General features: G+C 40.1%; 1 protein-coding gene across 10 annotated transcripts in view; it reads left to right on the top strand.

Annotated features, from left to right (window-relative positions):
• PROX1 (prospero homeobox 1) overlaps window positions 1-22,068 on the top strand; it is an 88,170-nt gene that overhangs the window by 6,345 nt on the left and 59,757 nt on the right. For 5 of the 10 annotated variants that reach the window (XM_061625226.1, XM_061625218.1, XM_061625219.1 and 2 more), the window contains exons 2-4: window positions 6,861-8,654; window positions 18,813-18,918; window positions 20,795-20,935. In XM_061625226.1, the coding sequence (XP_061481210.1) occupies window positions 6,928-8,654; window positions 18,813-18,918; window positions 20,795-20,935 (1,974 nt within the window). In that variant the 5' untranslated portion in view covers window positions 6,861-6,927. Of the gene's footprint in view, window positions 1-880; window positions 1,097-4,129; window positions 4,680-5,867; window positions 6,101-6,860; window positions 8,655-18,812; window positions 18,919-20,794; window positions 20,936-22,068 lie in introns of those variants that run through there. The other 5 variants (XM_061625228.1, XM_061625227.1, XM_061625220.1 and 2 more) reach the window with 4 other exon arrangements.

Raw genomic sequence — 22,068 nt, 5'->3', positions numbered from 1 at the left:
GATTACTTGGAGATTTTGTGAAATGGGGCTCGATGGGGCTCACCATGAAAACAGAAAGGTCGTCTCAGAGAGAGCGTTTTAACAGTTCGATCCTGCACATGTCTACTGAGGAATAAGTCCCATTGTCTTCAATGGGGCTTGGTTCCAAGGAAGCGGGTGCAGGGTTGCAACCTAAAGTAGCATCCTTTGTTGAGGAAGAACCTTTCTAAAACGTAAGGAACCCGTATGATCCTAAGACTAACTTCAGTCCATTCTTACCCGTGTTTACTCAGAAATGAGCCCCTCGAAATTCGGCGAGGCTTACTTTAAAGCGAGTGCATACAGAACTGTGACCGAAGGCTGCAAGCTTACCTGGGAACAACTCCCATTGAACTATGTGGGGCTTATTTCTATGGGTTTAGGATTTGGTCATAGGTCTCGAACCTTGGTGATGCCTTTTCCATCTCCATTAGAGAACAGAATAGATGTAGTTTGAGCCATGATCATGGGGAAGGCAAGACTGAACAGCCTCAAAATAGAAAGAAAATATATGGTTGGTATTTTGAGTATTGGAAGAAAAATTGTGAACAGGCTGTTGGATATTATTACATTCTAGTGTATGAAAGATGAAATGCCCATATTTGATTTTTATCATTCTCTCCCTACCTTGCCTTCCCACAAGTGCATGTCTCCAAAGTTGTGGGTTTGCAGTTTGCATTTGTATATGCATGCATAGAGGATGACAGTCTGCATGCATACATATGAGAGTCTGTAATTTGTTCCAAGTTAGTGTTGTCTATTAGATTAGTGGAGGGGGATGTGAAACATAGCCGTTGAACTATTAGATTAAAAATGGAGCACTGTTGTTTGGTGCTTGCTACTATCGCCTTGGTAGGTTTGACAAGTTTTAAAATTCATCTCGTTGTTTGCAAATGAATTTGCATGTGTACACATGCTTTTTGTGTCTTAGATGATCATTTCATTTGCTAAATCTGAACCCAGTATTTCATAGGTTACATCCTGCGAGGCCTCTACCATTTTATTTTGCCTGCTTTTTCTTCTAAAGCTCACCTCTAGCTGATCAAAAGTGCTTGTTAGAACTCCACAAAGTGAAAATGTGAGTCCAAATATTTGAAAGAGTTGAACTTTTGTTGTTGTTGCTGTTAAAGCCATATAGTTCATATTTTGCTGACAATTAGGGTTATGTATCACCTCACACATTCAATGAAATGATCTAATATGTAACTTTGCTATAGTTCAACACTGAAAGGAGGCTCGTCTGTTACCATTGGAGGTTTATTTTAATGATTAGCTCAAAATTAAATCGGTATCTTTCAGATTATCGGACATTACTATTGATGGTTTCTGCAGCACTTTTCAGTGTACAAAAGTGTCAGATGATGGATACCTTAATTGTGCTCCTTTACAAAATGCTTGAGTGATTCCTTAAAGTGTGCTTTGTGGGTGATTTCACTCAATATTCTGGTTGGAGTTTCTATACTTTGTGTGTGTGTGTGTGTGTGTGTGTGTGTGTGTGTGTGTGTGTGTGTGTGTGTGTGTGTGTGTGTGTGTGTGTGTGTGTGTGAAGAAAGTCTATGATGAGCCTATAGTGGGAATAATGTGATTGTTCAAGCATTGATTTTCCTGGTGTGCTCTTTTTTCTAATGATACCTTGAAACACTGGTTTGTATGGAGAATATGCTGGCACATTTGTGCCTTTTGTGTATTGCTTATACAAATGGCTGATCTATCTAGTGTAACCTGCAGATGCATTTATATAGGATAGCTTCCCCCCAATTTTTTAAAAAGCCAACAAAGCAATAAGATACCCAACTCCTTATAGTCATCAAGACACTTTGTACTTTCTATGTTATGGAGGAGTGAGAATGCTAACTACCTCACAGCAGCTTGCCAGATTGGTCCCCATGTGCCCATGATGCTAAAGAGTAGTCTAATTTCTTTCTTTAACTAAAGATGGGCATGTATACTGCTCCTTGTTTTATTTTAGATAATGCCTTAATTTAAACGAAGCTAAAAAGGAGGAATCAGTGCTAGAAATATCCACTACGTATGCTCTTAAATTCCTTCACAACATTTTTAAAAAAGATGGAGTGCTTGATAAGAGTGTATATCATCTATCTTGCATGTACTGAAAACTTCGCCATTGCAGGAATATTGATGTTACATATTCCCACTCCTCTCCATTTCTCAGGAGTGCAGTAAAGTGACTTTAATTTCCAAGTGGGTCTGTACAATGTAATGATCTCTGCATTTAACAACTTGTGTGTACCACTGTCAGTTCTCATGTTCCTTAATCTATTCTACCTAAGCCCTGTACAGTTAGAACACTTTAATTATGATGGATTTCCACAAATAGACAGTTTCATTACAATTTTTTAGTTGCACATGGGATATGAATACAAGCCTGTGGACAATGGAATGAGGAGAATAATTGGGTTCTGTAAAAAAAGAATGAACAGTTTTGAACATTGCAGATTGATTCTTCATTCCGATTTTTCATTGGCTAGTTTTCATGGCAGCTTTGATTGAGAAATCACATCAGATAATAAATGCTGCTCTCAAAGTGATCAATTTCTTCTACCAAAGTAAAAATGTTGCCCAACTTTAGTTGCACCTACTAATTTGATCATTCGCTTTTCCTGAATCAATCCACTTTAGCCATATGGGAAAGCATTTTAGTCTACACTGTCCAAGGCAATTACTTTGCCACAAGCCCAGCAACTTTTTTTTGAGCCTTTCTAAACATTTCTATGTTATACATCTAAGCTAACTAACATGAACAGCTAAGGATTTGAATGCCTTCATATTAGATACACGGTTTCCAAGCATTTGTACTTGTGGGCACCTCATCCTCTCTGCAGATTTTTGTAAACTAACTCATATATTTGCTATACTGCCCATATGTTCTCAGTATAGCATTTTTGAATGTTAGAGATGGTGGTGAAGTGGAGGAGAATACCAATTATTGGTCGGCAAGGTGTGAGCTACTGCATGGGACATTGCTAGAGGAGAACAGAGTTCAGGACATGCTGCAGGTCACGGAATCGGAGAAGAGGTGTTCTTTGGCTCAAGACGTTCAGTGCCTTTGAAAAACAGAGCCTTGACCAAGCCCTGCATATGTTGAAGGCTCAAACAATGGAAGCCACACCAAGTGCAGAGTAATTTGTAAGGTGTATTGCATTCAAACTATTACACCAATCAACCACATTTATGTAAATCATTAACAAATTTAGAATTCTAATGATTTCTAGATCTTCATTGATGGTGTATTCCAAAACAGAAATCTGTTGAAATCAAAGCAATTTCCTTCCCCATTTCAATTCGAAAGGAGCACAGTCTATAAGCCTATCCCCGGTTCATCCTTCCTCATATCCCCCCCCCCGCATATCTAATAGGAAAGATTTCATCATATCGAATGTGTGTACTCTTGCTGACTCAGACTCTCACATTCTGCTGGATGCAGGATTCTGTTTCTCTCAGGATGTCGATTCATGTTGGCATTTTTGAAACCAAGAGGTTGAACCAGTGGCATTCTTTGGCTGCAATAAAACATTTCTCGTTATTTAGGCTTAAAATGGAAAGCCAGAAACTCTGCAGTCTAAGGAGGAGTATAGTAAAGATGGGCATTAGCTCAGAGGGTCAATGGGAGCAAGGGGTAGAGTCCCAGGGAGAGAGTGGTGAGTCAAGGACTAATTGTGCCATTCATGAGCAGTCACTCCTGAGGCTTGCTGTCTCCGTTGAGACAGTGTGGCCTTCCCTCCTGCTGGCAGAACCATAGTAGAAGTATTAGTTAGAAGGGATATGAGAGGTGAAAATGGATTTCCTGATAGCGGATCTATGATTCACATGCTTCACATGTGCACTAGGCCTCTCTCTTTCATAGTAACCTAGGATGCTGCCTTGAACCAATGCAGACCATTGGTTCAGTATTGTCAACACTGACTGTCAGAGGCGCTCCAGTGTTTTAGGCAGGGGTCATTCCCAGCCCTACCTGGAAGACACCAGGGACTGAATCTGGGACCTTCAGCATGCACAACATGTGCTCTACCACTGAGCTACAGCTCTTCCCCAGTGTCTGGCAGGAAAGAAGCAAAGAAAAAGTTTTCTTTTTGTGGAACCCTGTGATTGGGTTTGGGGGCTAGTTGAATGTACATTAATTGAAACATACAAAGTCAAATCACAACTGAAATTGCTACCAAATGGTTTGATTTCCAAGCGAAACACTATTATCTGATTTATAGAGAAAGGTAACAACTCAACCCCCTGGCATTTTGCTGCAACCTTAAGTGAAAACACTTGCATTAATGTTGCAAATGCTCAACCCCATTCTACTTCTCACAGTCTCCCGTCTCCCCCAGGAAAACCTCTCTTTCACTACAGTGAGGCTTATATTGATGAAGCACTAGGAGGATAGGTAGAGCTAGCCACGGTGAGACATTTTGATCTGTTGATGCGGTGGATCTTGTCCATTCAAAGGACTTTCAGCACTGCACATTTTTGCCCTTCATGTTTCTGAAAGTGGTCATTCAATTACACTTAACCTAAGGAGGAAACGAGGCCCTGAGCTGCTAAGCTGAATTTTTGCTCCTGTTGGAATACATGGAATAGTGAATAACCAAGAAAGGAACGACATCTGCCTACTCCACAAAGGATCTGAATTGGCTCCACAATCACATGGAGTAAGCAGAACAATAAGACCATTGCTGCCTATTATCAGAACTTCGGTTATCTGAATCTCCTGGCTTAACCAAATTCATGGTGAACTTCTTCCATAGAAATTGCAACTCAGTATTTAAAAAGCCTCCTGTTTTTACCTAAACTTTTGATTATCCAAAGCTAAACTTTGTCTCCTAGGCCTTTAGATAAACTGAATTCTATCGTGTGATAGGAGATTAATTTATTTCATCTCAGGAAGAGATATTTGTTTTTTGGTTTTTTGTGCATGTGGATAAGATGGCTGTGGCAAACCTGGTTTATTTGATCAGATATGCCAGACCAACAGTTTAATCCGTTTTTTGTTTGGTTGTTTTTTCACATCTTCTGTGTGTGTGGAATTTTTAGTGGAATTTTTGCCTAAAAGTACAAACAATACTTTTACCTTGTGATTCTAGCTTCACAATTTCCTTGAAAGGAAACCTATACTTTAGCCTCTCTTGCATTCAAACTGCAAGAAATGTAGATGAGCATCCTGTAACTTGCACAGAAATAAAATTCTCTTAAGAGTTTTTTTAGTATGTCCAAACTAGTTGAGGGATGGGTGCCCAGCCTTCGGATGACAAAAACAAGAACCGTGATTTTTGTTCTTTAAAAATATTTATTTCCTGCTGCTACTGAACTTACAAGCACAGGCTGCACACTGGATTGTACAGATTATTTCATGCTGAAATTATGCTTATTTGCATGGGTAGTCATTCTTTAAAAACTAGCCACAGATGCAGTCTTAGGGAGCACGTAGATGTTTTTACAGGTGAACCGAAACAGATGGGAGCAGCTCCAAAAAGTCTGCATGCTGCCTTTGGCAGGAGACCCTGTTATTGTGAAAACTGTGCTCTGTTAAGCAAACGTGAAGTTTAATATTAGATAAACACAGTATGGGGAAAACAATAATTTTAACTTGGTATAGCTTTCAACATGAAGGCACCGGAAGAAGTCTGTAATGCCTCATGTGCAATGTGAGTTTAGCATCACTAGTTAATAAGTCACAAATGATGTCAAGCGCCCTTTTTATAAAATGCAAGGAAATGTGTTATCTGCCTTCTTTTTTTATACTGTATTCCTAGGAAACAATGGTTGGTTCCTATAAAAGAGAAGATATCTTCCTTTCTCACGCTGTTGATTGATGTTGCTTTCTTTCATCTCTTCATATTTTTCTTTCAGTCTTGCTCTGTGTGTTTGTGTGTGTGTTTTACAGGAAATAAGGTTCTGTGTAGGCAAAATGTTATATGTAAGAATGGTTTCACTAGTCACCTGAGATATTATCTTTGGAAGGTGTTCTAAAGGAAAGTGTCACAGTGCTGAAAATGCCTTGTTTCTGCTTACCCAAACAACTGGATGCCATATATCATAGCTTATGAAATGTGAAATGCTCCAGTCATCAAAGGTGACAGTCCTCCCCTTTCCCCCACCCTTTAGGACAACATATGGGGTTGTTATAAAATGACACATTTTCAGTAACTGTATAGGCTGGGGAATATAGAAACTATTTTCTTTAAATTGATTAGCTGTATTTTTGAATATTTAACATTAAAAGCAAAATGCAATTTCTCCCCTAAACAAGTAGTTTCTATAAACCATTTCTGAGATTTTGGGCAATCCAAGGATTCAGCGTGTCATTTTTATATGTACCAAAATCCTTGTAAAAAAAATAAATTCTGATTTTGACTTTAGCCTTAAAACTGCTGTCACTCTTCTTGCAATGAAATTGATTTTTTTAGTTCAAATTTGATATTGCTGTCTTGTTTAGCAATAAGACCTATTTTCATCTTCTTTTGTAACATGTATCTCAATACCCTAAATGTAATCAATTGGTTTTCAGTTCTGTGTTCTTCTAATCTACTGTTTCTTCTGAAGATAAACAGTATCATTTTAGGCATTTGTGAAAGAGAATCATATATTACTGGTGCTTAAGCAGTTTTCTCTCTCCTTTCTCTCTCTTTTTAAATCTTAATCCATCTTAAACCAGTGGAGCAGAAATATTTAAAATGTTTCATTTCAAGCAGAGTGCATAATAAAATACAATAATTGTAATGTGCCATAAATCCCAGAGCCTATGCATTTTGTATTTGATTCAGGATTGAGGTCAGGAAATTTGGAGAAATTTAAAGAAAATGATTCATCAGTCCTTTTGTTCTGTTGGCCAGGGTCCCAGGATTCTTGAGCTGTGCCCAGCTGACAAGCTTTTGAAGATGGCACAATAACAGTTCAGTGATGCCTGACCATGACAGCACAGCCCTCTTAAGCAGGCAAACCAAGAGAAGAAGAGTTGACATTGGAGTGAAAAGGACGGTAGGGACAGCATCTGCATTTTTTGCAAAGGCAAGAGCATCATTTTTTAGTGCCATGAATCCCCAAGGTTCAGAGCAGGATGTTGAGTATTCAGTGGTGCAGCATGCAGATGGGGAGAAGTCAAACGTGCTCCGCAAGCTGCTGAAGAGGGCGAACTCATATGAAGATGCCATGATGCCTTTTCCAGGAGCAACCATAATTTCCCAGCTGTTGAAAAATAACATGAACAAAAATGGTGGCACCGAGCCCAGTTTTCAAGCCAGTGGTCTTTCCAGCACAGGCTCAGAAGTACATCAGGAGGATGTGTGCAGCAACTCTTCAAGAGACAGCCCCCAAGAGTGTCTTTCGCCTTTTGGCAGGCCTACAATGAGCCAGTTTGATATGGATCGGTTATGCGATGAACACCTGAGAGCTAAGCGTGCCCGGGTTGAGAATATCATTCGGGGGATGAGCCATTCCCCAAGTGTGGCATTACGGGGCAATGAAAATGAAAGAGAGATGGCTCCACAGTCTGTGAGTCCCCGAGAAAGTTACCGAGAAAATAAACGCAAGCAAAAGCTGCCGCAGCAGCAGCAGCAAAGCTTCCAGCAGCTGGTTTCAGCTAGGAAAGAGCAGAAGCGAGAGGAGCGCAGACAGCTGAAACAGCAGCTGGAGGACATGCAGAAACAGCTGCGCCAGCTGCAGGAAAAGTTCTACCAAATCTATGACAGCACAGATTCTGAAAACGATGAAGATGCTGGCAACTTGTCTGAAGATAGCCTGCGCTCAGAAATGCTGGATGCCAGAGTGAGGGATTCTATGGGCAGATCAGATCATGAAATGTGTGAGTTGGATCCAGGGCAATTCATAGATCGTGCACGAGCCCTGATCAGGGAACAGGAGATAGCTGAAAACAAGCCCAGGAAAGAAGGCCCCAAAGAAAAAGATCACGGGCCACACTCTTTTCACCCAGAAGGCAAACACCTAGCTGAGACTTTGAAGCAGGAACTGAACACTGCCATGTCTCAGGTTGTGGACACTGTGGTCAAGGTTTTCTCTTCTAAACCCGCCCGCCAACTTCCTCAGGTCTTCCCACCTCTCCAGATGCCCCAGGCAAGATTTGCTGTGAATGGGGAGAACCACAACTTCCACACAGCCAACCAGCGCCTCCAGTGCTTTGGTGATGTCATCATTCCAAACCCGCTGGACACCTTTGGCAACGTGCCGCTGCCTAATTCCACAGACCAAACAGAAGCACTGCCTTTAGTTGTCCGCAAAAACTCATCCGACCAGTCTGCCTCTGCCCCTCCACCTGGCAGCCATCATCCTGCTCTCCATCAGTCTCCGCTGTCTGCTACCACAGGCTTCACTTCATCTTCTTTCCGTCATCCCTTTCCACTACCCCTTATGGCATACCCATTTCAGAATCCCTTAGGTGCTCCTTCTGCCTCCTTTCCAGGGAAAGACAGAGCTTCCCCAGAATCCTTAGATTTAACAAGGGAGACCACAAGTCTGAGGACCAAGATGTCATCGCACCACATGAACCATCACCCCTGTTCACCAGCACACCCTCCCAGCACTGCTGAAAGCCTCTCTATATCCCTCATCAAGTCCGAGTGCGGTGACCTACAAGATATTTCGGAAATTTCACCTTACTCGGGGAGTGCAATATCCTTTACAATACAAAGCCCATATTTTGCATGATTGGTTTTCTTTTGTTTGGTAATGGGTAACTGAGGAGCAGGGAGGAGGGAATTGTCATATACATGCTGTCCCATGCTTCTAAACCTGGAATTTGTCAATAAGCAGGGAAATCCTGTACTGATAGTAAACTGTACTTGTGCAAATCTGGTCCTCCTGTGAACAAGTAACACATTTTTCAGTGATATTTTAAATGGATTATCTTCTAAAGTTTATCTTACGTAAAAATATTTGCTTTTAATCTGAATAGAGAAGGATAAAGTTCCAATTCCTAGATGCAATAATAATAATAATAATAATAATAATAATAATATTTCTGGGGGACAGGGTCATCTCATAACTGTAACCAAAGCCATTAAAGCAGACCCAAATTTGGGAAAGAGGGGAAATAGTCCCGCTTTCCAAGATTCTACCCCAATCCATCAAACTTTATACATGATCTCTGAGGCAGAACATAGGCTGTTTTTTTAAAATTAATTTTGAAGGTGTTTCTGTCCACAGGCATCATAAGGGGGCAAATGGGGGGGTGCATTGAGTGGCCCATGATGAAGCAGAGAGTCCACTTGACTCTGATGACAGCCATATCCCAACCTTCTCCTAACCCAATTAGGCTCTGATTGCAGCTGTTGGCTTCACAGATCAGTCTCATGGATAGAAGTTTCCTATCATGTGAATCCAACTTTTGACAAAGGGAGGCAATCTTTCATGTTGAATAAGCTCAAACACATGATAAACCTCAGTTGCCTGTGTGAATTGTCCAACAGTGTGGAACTTTTATTTGTAAGTGGCTCTATGGATATCTAAGTTGCTCCTGTACTAGTTAATGTAGTCACCAACAGCAGAGATGTAGGAAATTTTCCATACAGCCTGCTGCTGTATTGTCTTTTTATTGTAAACAGTATCCACCACTGTACAATTCAGTTCTTGAGAATTTTCCAGTTCCCTTCCTTTTCTCTGCCAGCATCAAAATATCTTAGCCATACTGATAGGGATGTTCCTTCTCAAACTATTTCCCAAGTTCCAGTGGTCACTAGCAGACAGAGATTGCAGCTGTGTTTGTGATTGGTGGTGTTTTGCAGCCTTAGATATGTAATGCTGTCCTATACACACTTAGCTAGGAGTAAGTCCCATTGAACTCAACAAACCTTTCTTCTGAGCGGACATATACAAGACTGCACTGTAAATGAGGGGTTTTTCTTTTTAAAGCAAAACTTTCAAATTAAAGCTGAAACAATATTTCCTAATCTTAAAACTAGGTACATTTCAAATTGATGCATTTTTAAAACTGATTTCCGATATTCAGAACCTTATAAAGAAGACCTCTGAAAATTTGAGGTGGAGAAAAAAATATTTTCAGATCTATCGAAAATATATTATTTTCTAAAACAATCCTAGCGAATCTTGCATTTTAACAGTACCTTTGCTGCATCTCTCCCAAAGAACATCTCCCAACTTGTTTTCTCAAGTGGGTAAGCAAAATGAACACAAAAGAAGATAAAGATACAGGTAGTGCTGTATTTAAGCTACATCAAGTCCTCTTCCTTCCCCCCCTCCCGTTCTGATTGGAGTCCTGTTCTCTGTTCTTGTGCAGCTGCTGGGTATGCATGGTTAACCTCTGCTCAGCCATACACAGAAATCTTTTGTCCTGACATACAAAAAGCAAATCATTTGGCAAAGCTTGAGAGTATAATTAGATATAAGACTTCAGCTGGATTAATCTTATAGGGCATGTCTTCTTCTTTTCCTCCACCCTTTAAAAAAAAGCACCCATAATTTTAAAGCATTAAGAATCTTTGTCTTTGTGGGGGAGGACGCTGCTTTCTTCTTTAATATAAGAAAGATGCATGCATTTTCATAATGGCTTTCAGTTACTGACTTACCAATCTTATGAATGCTTACTTAAAAGAAATATCTTTAGAGTTCAATGGGACCTGCTTCCCAGGAAGTGTTTTAGGATTATGACTTTAGTCCTATTGGTTTGTTTGTTTGTTTTAAAAAGTGCAGCCTACCCCTACCGTCAGCTGTCTCCTGCAGAGTGTATGCCTTATTTTATAGGAAGCCGCATAAAAGCTGTCCAACCCTCAACAGAGGAACTGAAAGAAAGGATGAACTGATGTTTTTTTCATAGTGAGTCCACTGCAGAATACAGTTGCACAAAAGAGAACCATAAACCATGGCTGGCTTTACCAACTTGGAAAGGAATCTATCATGAATGGATAACTATCTCCATCCCTGCGAAAAATAGCAGTACTGGCATAGCTATTGTCATCTACCCAAGATTGGTGGTGGAATCTGCAGAACACAGTCTATAGATGTGTTATATACACTTTTTGGCAGAATCATTTGGTAGAGTCAGAATAGTTATAAATGTAGTTTGCTTCCAAATTGATTTTTTCCCAAAGTTTTAATAATCATGATTTTTTAAAAAAGTTTTGTACTAGACAATTGATAGCAGGGACTGAGATCCTGACTCTACAAGTCCTTTTACCTTGCTTTCACAGCTCAAGTTACTTGTGTGTCCCAAGAATTGCAGGATTTGGTCCATGAAACCTTTCAACATTAGTGCACTGGTTTAACAGAACTTTGGATGGCAAGAAATGTCACCTTTGCTGCCTTCTTTGAATGTCATCTTGTATTTGGGGTATGAATACTGAGCTAGGGTCATTCTGTATTGAAACTGCCTCAAATGGCAATTAGCATGGAAACCTCAAGGGTAATGTAGAGAACTGGACAGAGAGACTGAACCAGTTTCTTATCTAGAACATGTAGATCAGCCTTTCCCAACCTTTGGGTCCCCAGATGTTGCTGGACTACAGTTCCCATAATTCCTGTCCATTGACCATGCTGGCTGGGGCTGATGGGAGTTGTAGTCCAACAACATCTGGGGACCCAATGGTTGGGGAAAACTGATGTAGATTCTGAAAGGCAGTCCTGAGATCTGTGATTAGCTTAAAGGTGAAATAGGAGTGTTTAGAATAGCATCTCCCAATATGGTGCCCTCTGAATGTTCTGGACTACAGCTCCCATATCTGGAAGATACCAGCATCCACCAGCCTCATCCAGCACGACTACTGGGGAAGAATGGTTTAGAATGTCTTATCCAACATCTTGGTTTTAAACTACCCACATAACTCATTTCTACATATCATAGGAGTTATTGATAGGCATTACCCAGTGTGAACTACCCCTGTCATTCCAAAGCTGGTCCTGACTTAATGATTAGGGAAGTGTAGGAAAGATGATGGGCAAGACTTTCTAAACCAGCCTTCCCCAACCTGGTGCTTGATGATCCCTGTACCTGCCTGGTGCCTGCTCCTTGATGGCGCAGTGGACTGTGAATTGCCCATATACTGTTCACACAGCATGTTTCCCTATATTGCTTACAATAGGAATCCATTCACAGGAGCCATCCTGTTCTGGGAATCAGCCATACCAAGGGGAAACACCCATTGTAGGGATGGAAGTGAGCATATCAAAATTCATCTATAAGAGGTGGGAAACTCAGGCCGGTGGGGCCTTGTGCAGCCCTCCACGCCTCTCTGTTTGGCCCTTGAAACACCTTCCCCCCAGGCTACATGCCCAAGCAGGCCACAGCCCTCACCAGACTGCTCAAGCACTTTTCCTGGCTGGAATCTGTCAAACGACGATGTTGCCTCTGGCCTGCCTGGATGGAGGTTGGAGAGGTGGAAGTGTAGAAACTTCTGTCTTTTCCATGGCTGGAATGTAGCCTACTGTACAAGGTAAGAGTTGCATCTTTTGCCACATCTACTTTTCCTTCTGGCATGTGGCCCCCAGAAAGTTTCCCAATCATTCTGTTATCCCTTTAGTTTTCCAAGCTGTGAGACTGAAAAGATTCCCTGCCCCAGTCTGAAATATATAAACTGTTAATATAGCCTTCTGTGATCATACCTTGATGTAGTTCTTAGCCACTATGCCACATCAGCAGTGGACAGTCTTAAGTACGTACTTTGTCTTTCTCACATTTTCATAACATGAAACTTTTGGGGGACTTGAGATGTTCAGTATTTTCCCTTTCCTCATGTCACTGTTACAGCTCTGAAATTAATTTGTGAAATCATATTTTAATATGGGTTATATTTCCCCATCTGTTGCATCTCTTCTTGACATCACAAAAGCCCCATTCATGTGATATATCTGGGAATATATTGGATCTGAATCGGAACAGAGTCTGTGTGCAGAGAAGCTGCCCATGCAGAAGCTCTGTTGATATTTTAAGAGCACCCTGTTAAGTGCAACACATTGGTAGAGGCAAAGTTAAGGGCACAATGCCCCCCTTAACCATCCATGTGTTCATATTCTCAAATATGGCACATGGACAGGACTGCCCTGCTGATATAGCCAACATGTTTAGGGTAGGAATGATGCAGAAGACTTTGTGAGCTTGGTTATGGAAATGAAAAGTTTTGTGACAGTCCTTCATAATGAGTCTTACCTGCAGTAGTGTAGTGGTAAATTCAGAAGTGCAGGGTCCCTTCTTGATAGTCATGCCACACCCCCATCACAGCCACGTCCCCTTTTCCATTTTCTTTTGTCTCCCTTGTTCTTCCTGTCGTCTCGTGAATCCACACTCCACTGCAGCAGGTATCCCTAGGAGCCAATCAGCATGAAAGAGAAGGCTGTGTTAGCTGCTGAGAAGAGTCTTCTCAGTGGCTGACTCACTTCCTTTTGCTCTGATTGACTCCAATCAGCCCAAAAGGACAAGGACTCTTCCCAGTGGTTAATACACTCCCTTTTCATGCTCATTGGCATAGGAAACTGGCTGAGATCCTACTCTCAAGAAAAGGTAATAGGTCTACAATCCCTCACAACCCCAGACAACACCCCTGCTTACCTGGTGTCATGCCAGGGTCTTGATAGCTTCCCCATTTTGCTGCCTGCCTGGGATTGCCCAAACAGGGTGTTTGACAGCTAGCTGACCCAAACACATAGCTGATGCACTCTATTCAGCCTGATAGGTCACACATCGTGCAGGGCTGCTTTATAGCAGCCTTTGCCAACCTAATGTCCTCTGTATGTGTTGGACTGCAACTCTCATCAGTCCCAGCTAAACACAGCTGATGGGAAGTTGGCAAATGGTAACACAGAAAGTTCTCTTTTTTTTACTTTCTGTAGTCACCAAAAGGACTCAGTTGGAGCAGCTTACATGGGATTCCCAGTTGCCACGCATCCAAGTGCTAATCTCCTGCACTTCACCATGATCACAGGAACTGGCGCTTCCCAGACCATTCACTGGGCCTGTAGGTACAATATAAGTTAAACAAACAGACATGATGTCTGTAGCAGCCCACAGACTTTATTCAGCAGAGCATGCTGTAGACCCCCAGTTGGTGCTGATTGCAAATATATTTAAAAAGCTATTGCATTTCCACCGGGGGCCACCATTACGTCTAGACTATGCAACCATACTTATTTTCTAGCAGCTGTCTATGTTATCTGGAATTCATCGTACGCAAAACTAAAGGAGAGAGAGGCATGCGAAGGTCTGTTTGTTCTCGACCAGGTTTTTGTTTTTGTTCCTCTTTATTTCACATGGCTGAATATTCATATATAAAGAATCTTTCTTAAACGCAGCCGTCCTTCTTCCCTTTGGAACAGAAAGCAACATCTGTTTCCTTGGAGAATCCATCCAGGATAAGAGCATAAGCCTTGCAGATAACAGCCAAGTTCAGGTTTTGGTAGCAAGAGCCCTTCCTGGTTTTTATTTTGTTTTGCTTTGGTTCCCAAATACTTCTTGCTGTTGCTGTAAAAAGGCATCTAACCATTATCCTCCTTGTGTGAGGGCGAAGGGAGAGAGTTAATGTTTCTATGCTGCATTAAACAAGATGAGAAGATGCACCTGCATCATGAGTCCCTGCCTTGTTCATGAATGCATTGTATATCTTTGCAAAGTAAATAAGTTTAATCAAATATTTTAAGTTTTTATTCAAATTGCAAAAGAAACAGACAGCCAATTGTTTTTTTCCATGATCTTCCTTGTCAGGCAACCCTCTTTGCATCTCAAGAAAAATAGCCTTGTTCAGCTTCAGGGCATTTGCATAGAGAATATTGAAACAAAACATTAGATTGTGGGCTTTTTCTTTTTTCTCCTTTTTTGGTTTCTTGTTGTAATTGATGAAGATTATCTTCCCAGGTGAAGGCAATCATCTTTTTCTCTTCAGAAAGGTAGTTTTATAAAACTCACACACAAAAAAACTTTTTTGAAGTCCGAGAGATCATTCTTGTCCAAGCTGACACTGCTTCAGAGGTAACAGTATGGACAAACAACACTCCATGAATGACAGGATTTTGATCAGAGTTATTCTCTCTGGCCAAAATGAAACCACTTGCAACAAATACAAGCCTGCTATCTCTCTCTCACACATGCACATGCACACACCCTGTTGTTTTATTAAACTGGGTAGCTTCAGTTCAGCATGGTGTCGCATTATTAATCCCAATAAATATATGCAACACGATTTCTATAAATCTGGGGATATATGAATGAAAGCCAGTAATGTGTACTGGAAGCACCAGTCTGCTCATAAGATTCTCTCTCACACACATGCGCATGTGCACACCCACATCCACACATACCTCTTCATTTGGTAGGTACTCTGGGCTATGGTACAAACAAACAAACAAACACAAGAGGCCATAATAGGATTTCAAAGGGAAAGGATCAAAATAAGACATCTTCATATGATCTGACAAGGATATTTCCAGGCCAGATAAAATCCAGCTGTCAGACCCCTATGCTCCACCCCCCAAATATCTCAAATCAGAAGGGATCAACTATATTGTATTCCTATATATGGAAAATGTGAGCTGAAAAACTCCATATAATAATGCTTCTTTTCCTTTGTCATCACTCCACTTCCTGTTCCTTACATCTCGTTTTCTGCTGTTGTATTAAGCAGGGCTGCATTATGCTTTGTAAACAGATAACACTCGGATTCTCATGTTGTTTGAACACTGTTTTAGGTTCAGCTGCAGTACACAGTTTCTCTGATCTTTTATGTTCCTGAGCAGATGTCTTTCATTAATTTATGGATTTATCATCTTTTCTTTTCTTTTTGCCCTCTCTCTCTCTCTCTTTTTTTACACCTGGCAGCTGGCTCAAGTTTCAGCAGTTATTGTCTATTTTGCATTACACATAGAATTGAATGTCATCTGTCTTCACAAAGCTATGGCGAAGAGTACTGAGGCAAGCCACATCAGCTGCTGGGGCAGAGCCTGTTTGTGTTTTTATCTGCCTCCCCCCCCCACCACCTTCTACCTCCCTCCCTCTCCTTTTTACCTCCTTAATATTTATTTGTGCTCGTTTTCTTTCCTGGCCTTGAATGGGGCTTAGCTCGTGTTCAGTACAGCTGTATGTTTACTGAATCTATTCCATCATGAGTCATTGTGCGTGTGTAAGTATCCTGGAAACAGCCAGTGCTTTCTTGGAAGAACAGTTGCTTTTCAACACAAGCACTTAAAAAGAAAATTAACCAATTGGTCAGCTCAGATTTAGCAAGGGGGTCATCTCACCACTGGCCCTTAAGTGTTTTGTTAGCTATTTTTAATAACTACTGTTAGGAAAGCTTTTTAGCAATAACCTCATCTTTGTGAAACAAAATATTTGAAACAAAACAGAAATAGTGTATTAAGATTGTATTAAGAATGACAGGCAAGGTTTCAGGGAGCAAAAAAAAAAGGCTTCTGGAAATTTGTAAGTTTTAATTAATCATGCCATGCATACAATCAAATATTGCTGCCTTGTAAAGTACTGAGAGGTAGCGGTAGTCTTGTGAACAGTGTGTTGTATATCTGAGTTCAGATACTCCAACACAGCCATGAAGTGTACTAGCTGAGGTTAGGTCAGTCATCTTCCCTCTGTCTACCCTATCTTACAGGGTTGTTGTGAGGATAAAATTGAGAGAGGACCGACACAACACTGTGAACTCATTGGAAGAAGTTCAGCACTCAAACATAAAAAATAAATGTAGTAGGCATGATTATAATCGGTGACATTTCTTGGCCGTGCAAGAGAACAACCATTTTCTTGTGTGACTCTCATTAGCTTCAGTGGGACTTGCATTGGAGAAGTTCCCAAGAAATTGTGTCTTGGGTTGACTGCTTCATAATTATCCATTGTGAATGCTTAGGATTTATATACAGAACATTTTTAAAAGGCTGTCTGTCTGTGTGTGTGTGTGTGTCCCAGGACAATTGCATAACAAAACAGACTTCTGTCGGAGAAGTTTTGACTTGTCTGAAACTCTTATTGCTAAGCAATAGGTGACAGCTTGCTGCTATTATTTCACTTATGCATTTTGACAGATGGCAGTGCCGAGTGTAACGCTCTTTTAGAATTCTCTATCAGTCTAATGGATGTAGCTGTAGGTTCTTTCAACTCTTCTCTTGGCACAAGAAGTATGTCAGTCATAAATTATCATCTTTGTAACCATTAAGCATCTAAAACAAAAATTCAAGTTCAGATGAGCAGTTTCAGTACATTTAACAGAAAATTAAGAGCTTTTAACTGCAACATCTTCATCCTTTTAGAATTAAAGTGAAACCATTTTTCAATATCTTGTATTTTAAAATAACAATAATGATAATAATAAAAAATATTCCTTCTCCTGTGCATCCAAGAGCAAATTTTAAAAGCTGATGTTAGATGCATGAGTTCTATTTAAAAAGAGGGTTATCCAAACAAAACAAAAAAGAGCAATAAAAATAATTTGCTTTGTATCTCTGAACTTGATGTGTCTTGTCTGTTTTTCCGCCATGCTGTTAGGTGAAGGTGCTTCAGTTTCTAGATCACTTTGAACTTGTTTGACCTTTTTCTGACATAATGCATGTTATATTTAATAAGTGACATTTGTGTGTGTGTGTGTGCGTTGATTGTCTTTAAAGGAAACAGCCCTCCAAGAAGGTACTGGGAGCATTCCTAATTGACCTTGTGGGGGCCACATTGATTTTGTCACGTGCATCTTCATTTCTGATAAATTATAAAGCCATTAATTTGCAGAGGAAATGGCAGGGCCAGCCTGCTGCACAGATGTGACCAAAACTGCCCTAGCAAACAGAACACAAAAGAGTGCCAAGAAGCCAGGCAAAGGGTGTGTGTGTGTGTGTAAAAAAAACCCCATTTTGAAAACCAAGATTGTTATGGTTAGTTTCACATTCCCTTGGGAACACTTTTGGTTATTTCTGTTTACAGGCCCGAAAGATAATGATGTTTGCAGGATAAATAGGTATCCTTCCAGGGTAAGTGACCATGGATCGATTAGCATTATCTCCACTTCTTGATATTTGTTAGCTCCAAATACATGTCTGTGCTTAAAGAGAGTATATACACCTTTCAGCACAGCTGTTTGTTTTTAACTGGGAGAGGGGTTCTCTAAACTCTTTTCCCATTCTTGAGGAACTGGAATACTGGGGCCCCAAGATGTTGAAGGACATGGTACAGTGAAAACATTTCTATTTTTACTCTTTTACTCTTTGATACATGAATGATGTGATGCTCCGGGAACAAGTACTTAAAACTGAAACTGCAAAAGGGAAGAGGGGAATCTTATTCTTAAATACATGTGCATTGTGTATTTGTTTCCTTAGCAACAAGTGAGTGCATGCTTAGTGAGCAACCTTGCACCTCAAAATATCTGCCACCAACGTTTAAGAAACAAGTGAGGCCCAAGCCAAGAGTTACATGGAAGTAAGTCCTGCTGTGTTTTATGGGAATATTTCCTAAGAAAGCACACATAGGATTATAGCTTGAGTTCTCCAAGTGATTTATTTATTTATAAAAATATTTGTATACCACTATTTTGTTAAAAACATCAAAGCAGTTTACAACATGTTAAAAACAAACACCATAGACTAAACAACATTAAAAATACAGTAAAAGCAAAGGTCAACTGATGACACCTCACATCTCCATCTTCAATCTTTCTCAAACCACTGCAGCTCTAAGGAGTTGCAATTGAATGTTAATGTTGATCAACTCTTGGAACAACTCTTCTCCAAAAATAGTATTATTTCTTATTATTTATCGAATTTATATCCCACCCTCCCCTTTGCTTGTCCTGAACATCAGATTTCAAGTGAAGCATTTTTCCTTAACCCATTTCATCCTACATGCAGGAAGGTTTGTCGCCCAACCACTTGAAAAAGGCCAAGCTCATGTTCTTTTATACCCGGTACCCAAGTTCCAATATGCTGAAAACGTACTTCTCAGATGTAAAGGTAGGAAAAACCCATTTATTTCATTTTTTATTTTCTCTTGCCTTGATTGCATGTTTTAACCCCCTGAATGCTCATTAATTTAAATCTGATTTCAGTAATAATATATTTTGGCAATCTTATTATGCTTTTCTTTTTTGTTTTTAAGTTATTCTGAGGTCTGTGTTTGATTTTATCTGTTGCTATTTCTCTCTCATGCTCTCCCTCTTCTGTTTATCTCCCCTACCCATGAATATTTTTTTAAATCTCAGCAAATTTGTAATTTTTAAAAAAACAATTGGATAGCACGGCTTTGCATCTGTGAAATATCTACTGGTGGCATTAGCCTACTAGTCAACAGCATTCTGGAGAGCATTTTTAAGTGCTCCTTTAATTGTTCCATTGCAGCCGCATCCCTCCTATTCCACTTAGATTAGTGCCCACTGTAGAGACCCCTTTTTCTTTCTGTCCAAAAAAAGGAAGAAAAGAAAAAGAAATGCTACATTGAAATTCGCCATGCAGTAGCTGCTTAAAAACAAAAGTGATGATTGTCTCTTATTTACAACTTAATTTGTTGTTGATGCAGAGTACACTGAGCATAAGGAGGATGAATAAACTGACAGATTCAGGCCACATTATTCAAATGAGATGAAAGCTGTCGACGTACAGCTGCATCCTCCCTTCATTCTACAGAATATTAGGACCTCCTGTTTTTAAAAAAGTAATTGTTCTTTCACATCAACTTGATTTTTTTGTGTTATAAACATCTACTTTTTTGAGGGGGACAAAACAAGTTTGGGTTCCAATTATTATAATGATACACATGGTATCATTTTGTAAGCCTTTTAAAATAAACATCACATTAGTTTAAATTTGCTTAATGTTAATGTTAAAATTCTTCTCATCTTGCCTTTTCTTCACCACACGCAAATTCTATACAAACTTTAACAATGTCTGCCTCCCCACACACACACCCCAACTCCAATGTTAGCAAATTTAGCTTCTCTGCTATGGGTTTGCTTTTAGGGTGACCTCTTACGAAAGAGCACATGGGTCACTTAAAAGAAAAAAAATAACAAGACTTTGATATTTTGCATTTTATTAACTACCTTTGACTTTTTACTTTTTTAAAAGTTGGACTTTCTTGTTTTTAGTAAATGGCTTTTATTTAATGATGCATCAACTTAAGAATGTTGGTGTGTTGATTTGCATGCCCTCACAACCATCTCCATCCTATTGATTGTAACATTGTGGTTAGAAATATTTTTCATCTTGTTCTTTGTGCTATGTGGGATGTTGTTGGGCTTCCTCCCCCCCCCCCACACACATCTGTTTTTTTTTTTTTTGCATGGTATACATACATTCAACATCTTCTGCCCCACTAAAGTTTCTGGAGAAACTGGTTTTGTAGGCTTTTTTTTTTTAATGCTTTGAAAACCTCTTTGACCAGAAAGCCAAGCAGGGCGGTGGGGGAGAAAAATGAATGTGTGTACTGCTGCTATTGACTGCTCTATCATAGGCTCTATTAGTCTCTAAAAAATGCATCATCTATACACAGCCTATGCCTGGTTAATGACCTGCTGTGACTCATCCAATGGGCCAAGGAAAACCAAGGGCTTCTGTGGCAGTATTACCTGCAATGCAACAATGTAATGGATTACTGGGGAGACTTTGGAGCCATTGGTACAGCTTGACCACAGTATGGCTTGAGAGAATCTCATAAAGGCTCTCTGATGTTTTCTTTAGTGGATGCTAATGTAGGCAGCTGTACAGAAAAGTCTTGCTAGGATGTAGTGCCTGTTGTCTTTTTTTCAGCATGTAACAACCAAAGTCGGTCTTCTTATGATGTTGCCAAGTTATATGAAATATTTTGATGTTATGCCACCTTATATTTATATAGCATCATTCATCCAGAAGAAGCCCAAAGTGCTTTACAAACAGCCAATATAGGGATCATTCACCCACCACCTCTGAAAGGCAGCCACTTCCGTGGTGGAAGGCAACAGCCATTCGGGGTCAGCAACATCACACACCAGTAGATGTAAATATTAGATACATTCCTCTTTTCTTGGGGAGCGGGGTTGGAGGGTGGGTTTCCACGTTGATAGTTCTGGAATGTTTTATTTCATGTAAACGTTCATGGGTAAAGTCAGCTGCTCCTTTGACCTGCTCTGTAAATTTGATCGGACTGAACATGTGATTAGGGTTGGGTTAATGTTTATATTAGGCAAGCTACAGAGTAGAACCTTGTGGGTATTGTGCACATAATTTTATCTATATTTTTGCATTGAGCTCCTTTGTAAATGTCAGGAGATGGGAGATGGTTCCTTATCTCAAGAAAGGAGATAAATGCCCACATTCTTTGCTGGAGGAAAACCTACAATAATGGTAGCCTGATGGAATGAGGATTACTACAGATAGAGTATAAGACAGCCTTCCCCAACGTGGTGTCTTCCAGACGTTTTGAATTACAATCCTGCCATCCCTGACTATTGGCCATGCTGCCTGGGTCTGATGAGAGTTGTAGTCCAAAACATCTGGAGGGCACCAGGTTGGGGAAGACGAGAGTAAGATATAAGAAGCTGGTCTTTCTCAATCAAGGTTCTTAATTCTGACTAGCAACAACACTATAAGCTCTCAGACATTGTGATTTCCCAACTCTTCTGAGATTCTTGAAATGAATGTTACAGGAATTGAACCGGGTAGGTCTTCTGTGGGCTAGCCATGCAAAGGTGCCATGCATTGGTCAGAAGTGATGGGATGGGGGCAAGAAAAAGGAATGTGTATGAAGGCAGAGGAGAGAAATGTATTTATAAGAGAAGGGGGACCATGATAATTGTATAGGGGGCATGCTTCCTTTCATCGGGATTTGTATGGGAGCAAAGGGGCATGGTGTCACCCAATATATCTGTATCTGGACAGTTGACCCAACTTATTTTAAAGCAGCAGTGTCCATTCATGGTAGAAAAATTAAAAATAAATAAATCTTTGTTATCCTCCATCTCAAGACACCTTTTTATAGGACTTCATTAGCCAAACCATGCTAGGCAACAATAATTTAAGATCAGTTTAACTAAAGATTAGTGTAAAACTATCGTTTTTAAAAAGCATTAAAAGAATTGCAGGCAATCTTTTTTTTTAAAGCCCTCACAATTTTCACAAGCGTTTAGGTTT

This window comes from Rhineura floridana, chromosome 4 (genome assembly GCF_030035675.1).
Source record: "Rhineura floridana isolate rRhiFlo1 chromosome 4, rRhiFlo1.hap2, whole genome shotgun sequence".
Taxonomy (NCBI): Eukaryota; Metazoa; Chordata; class Lepidosauria; order Squamata; family Rhineuridae; genus Rhineura; species Rhineura floridana.
The sequence above is the reverse complement of the archived record's forward strand: the minus strand, read 5'-3'. Positions and strand labels throughout refer to the sequence as shown.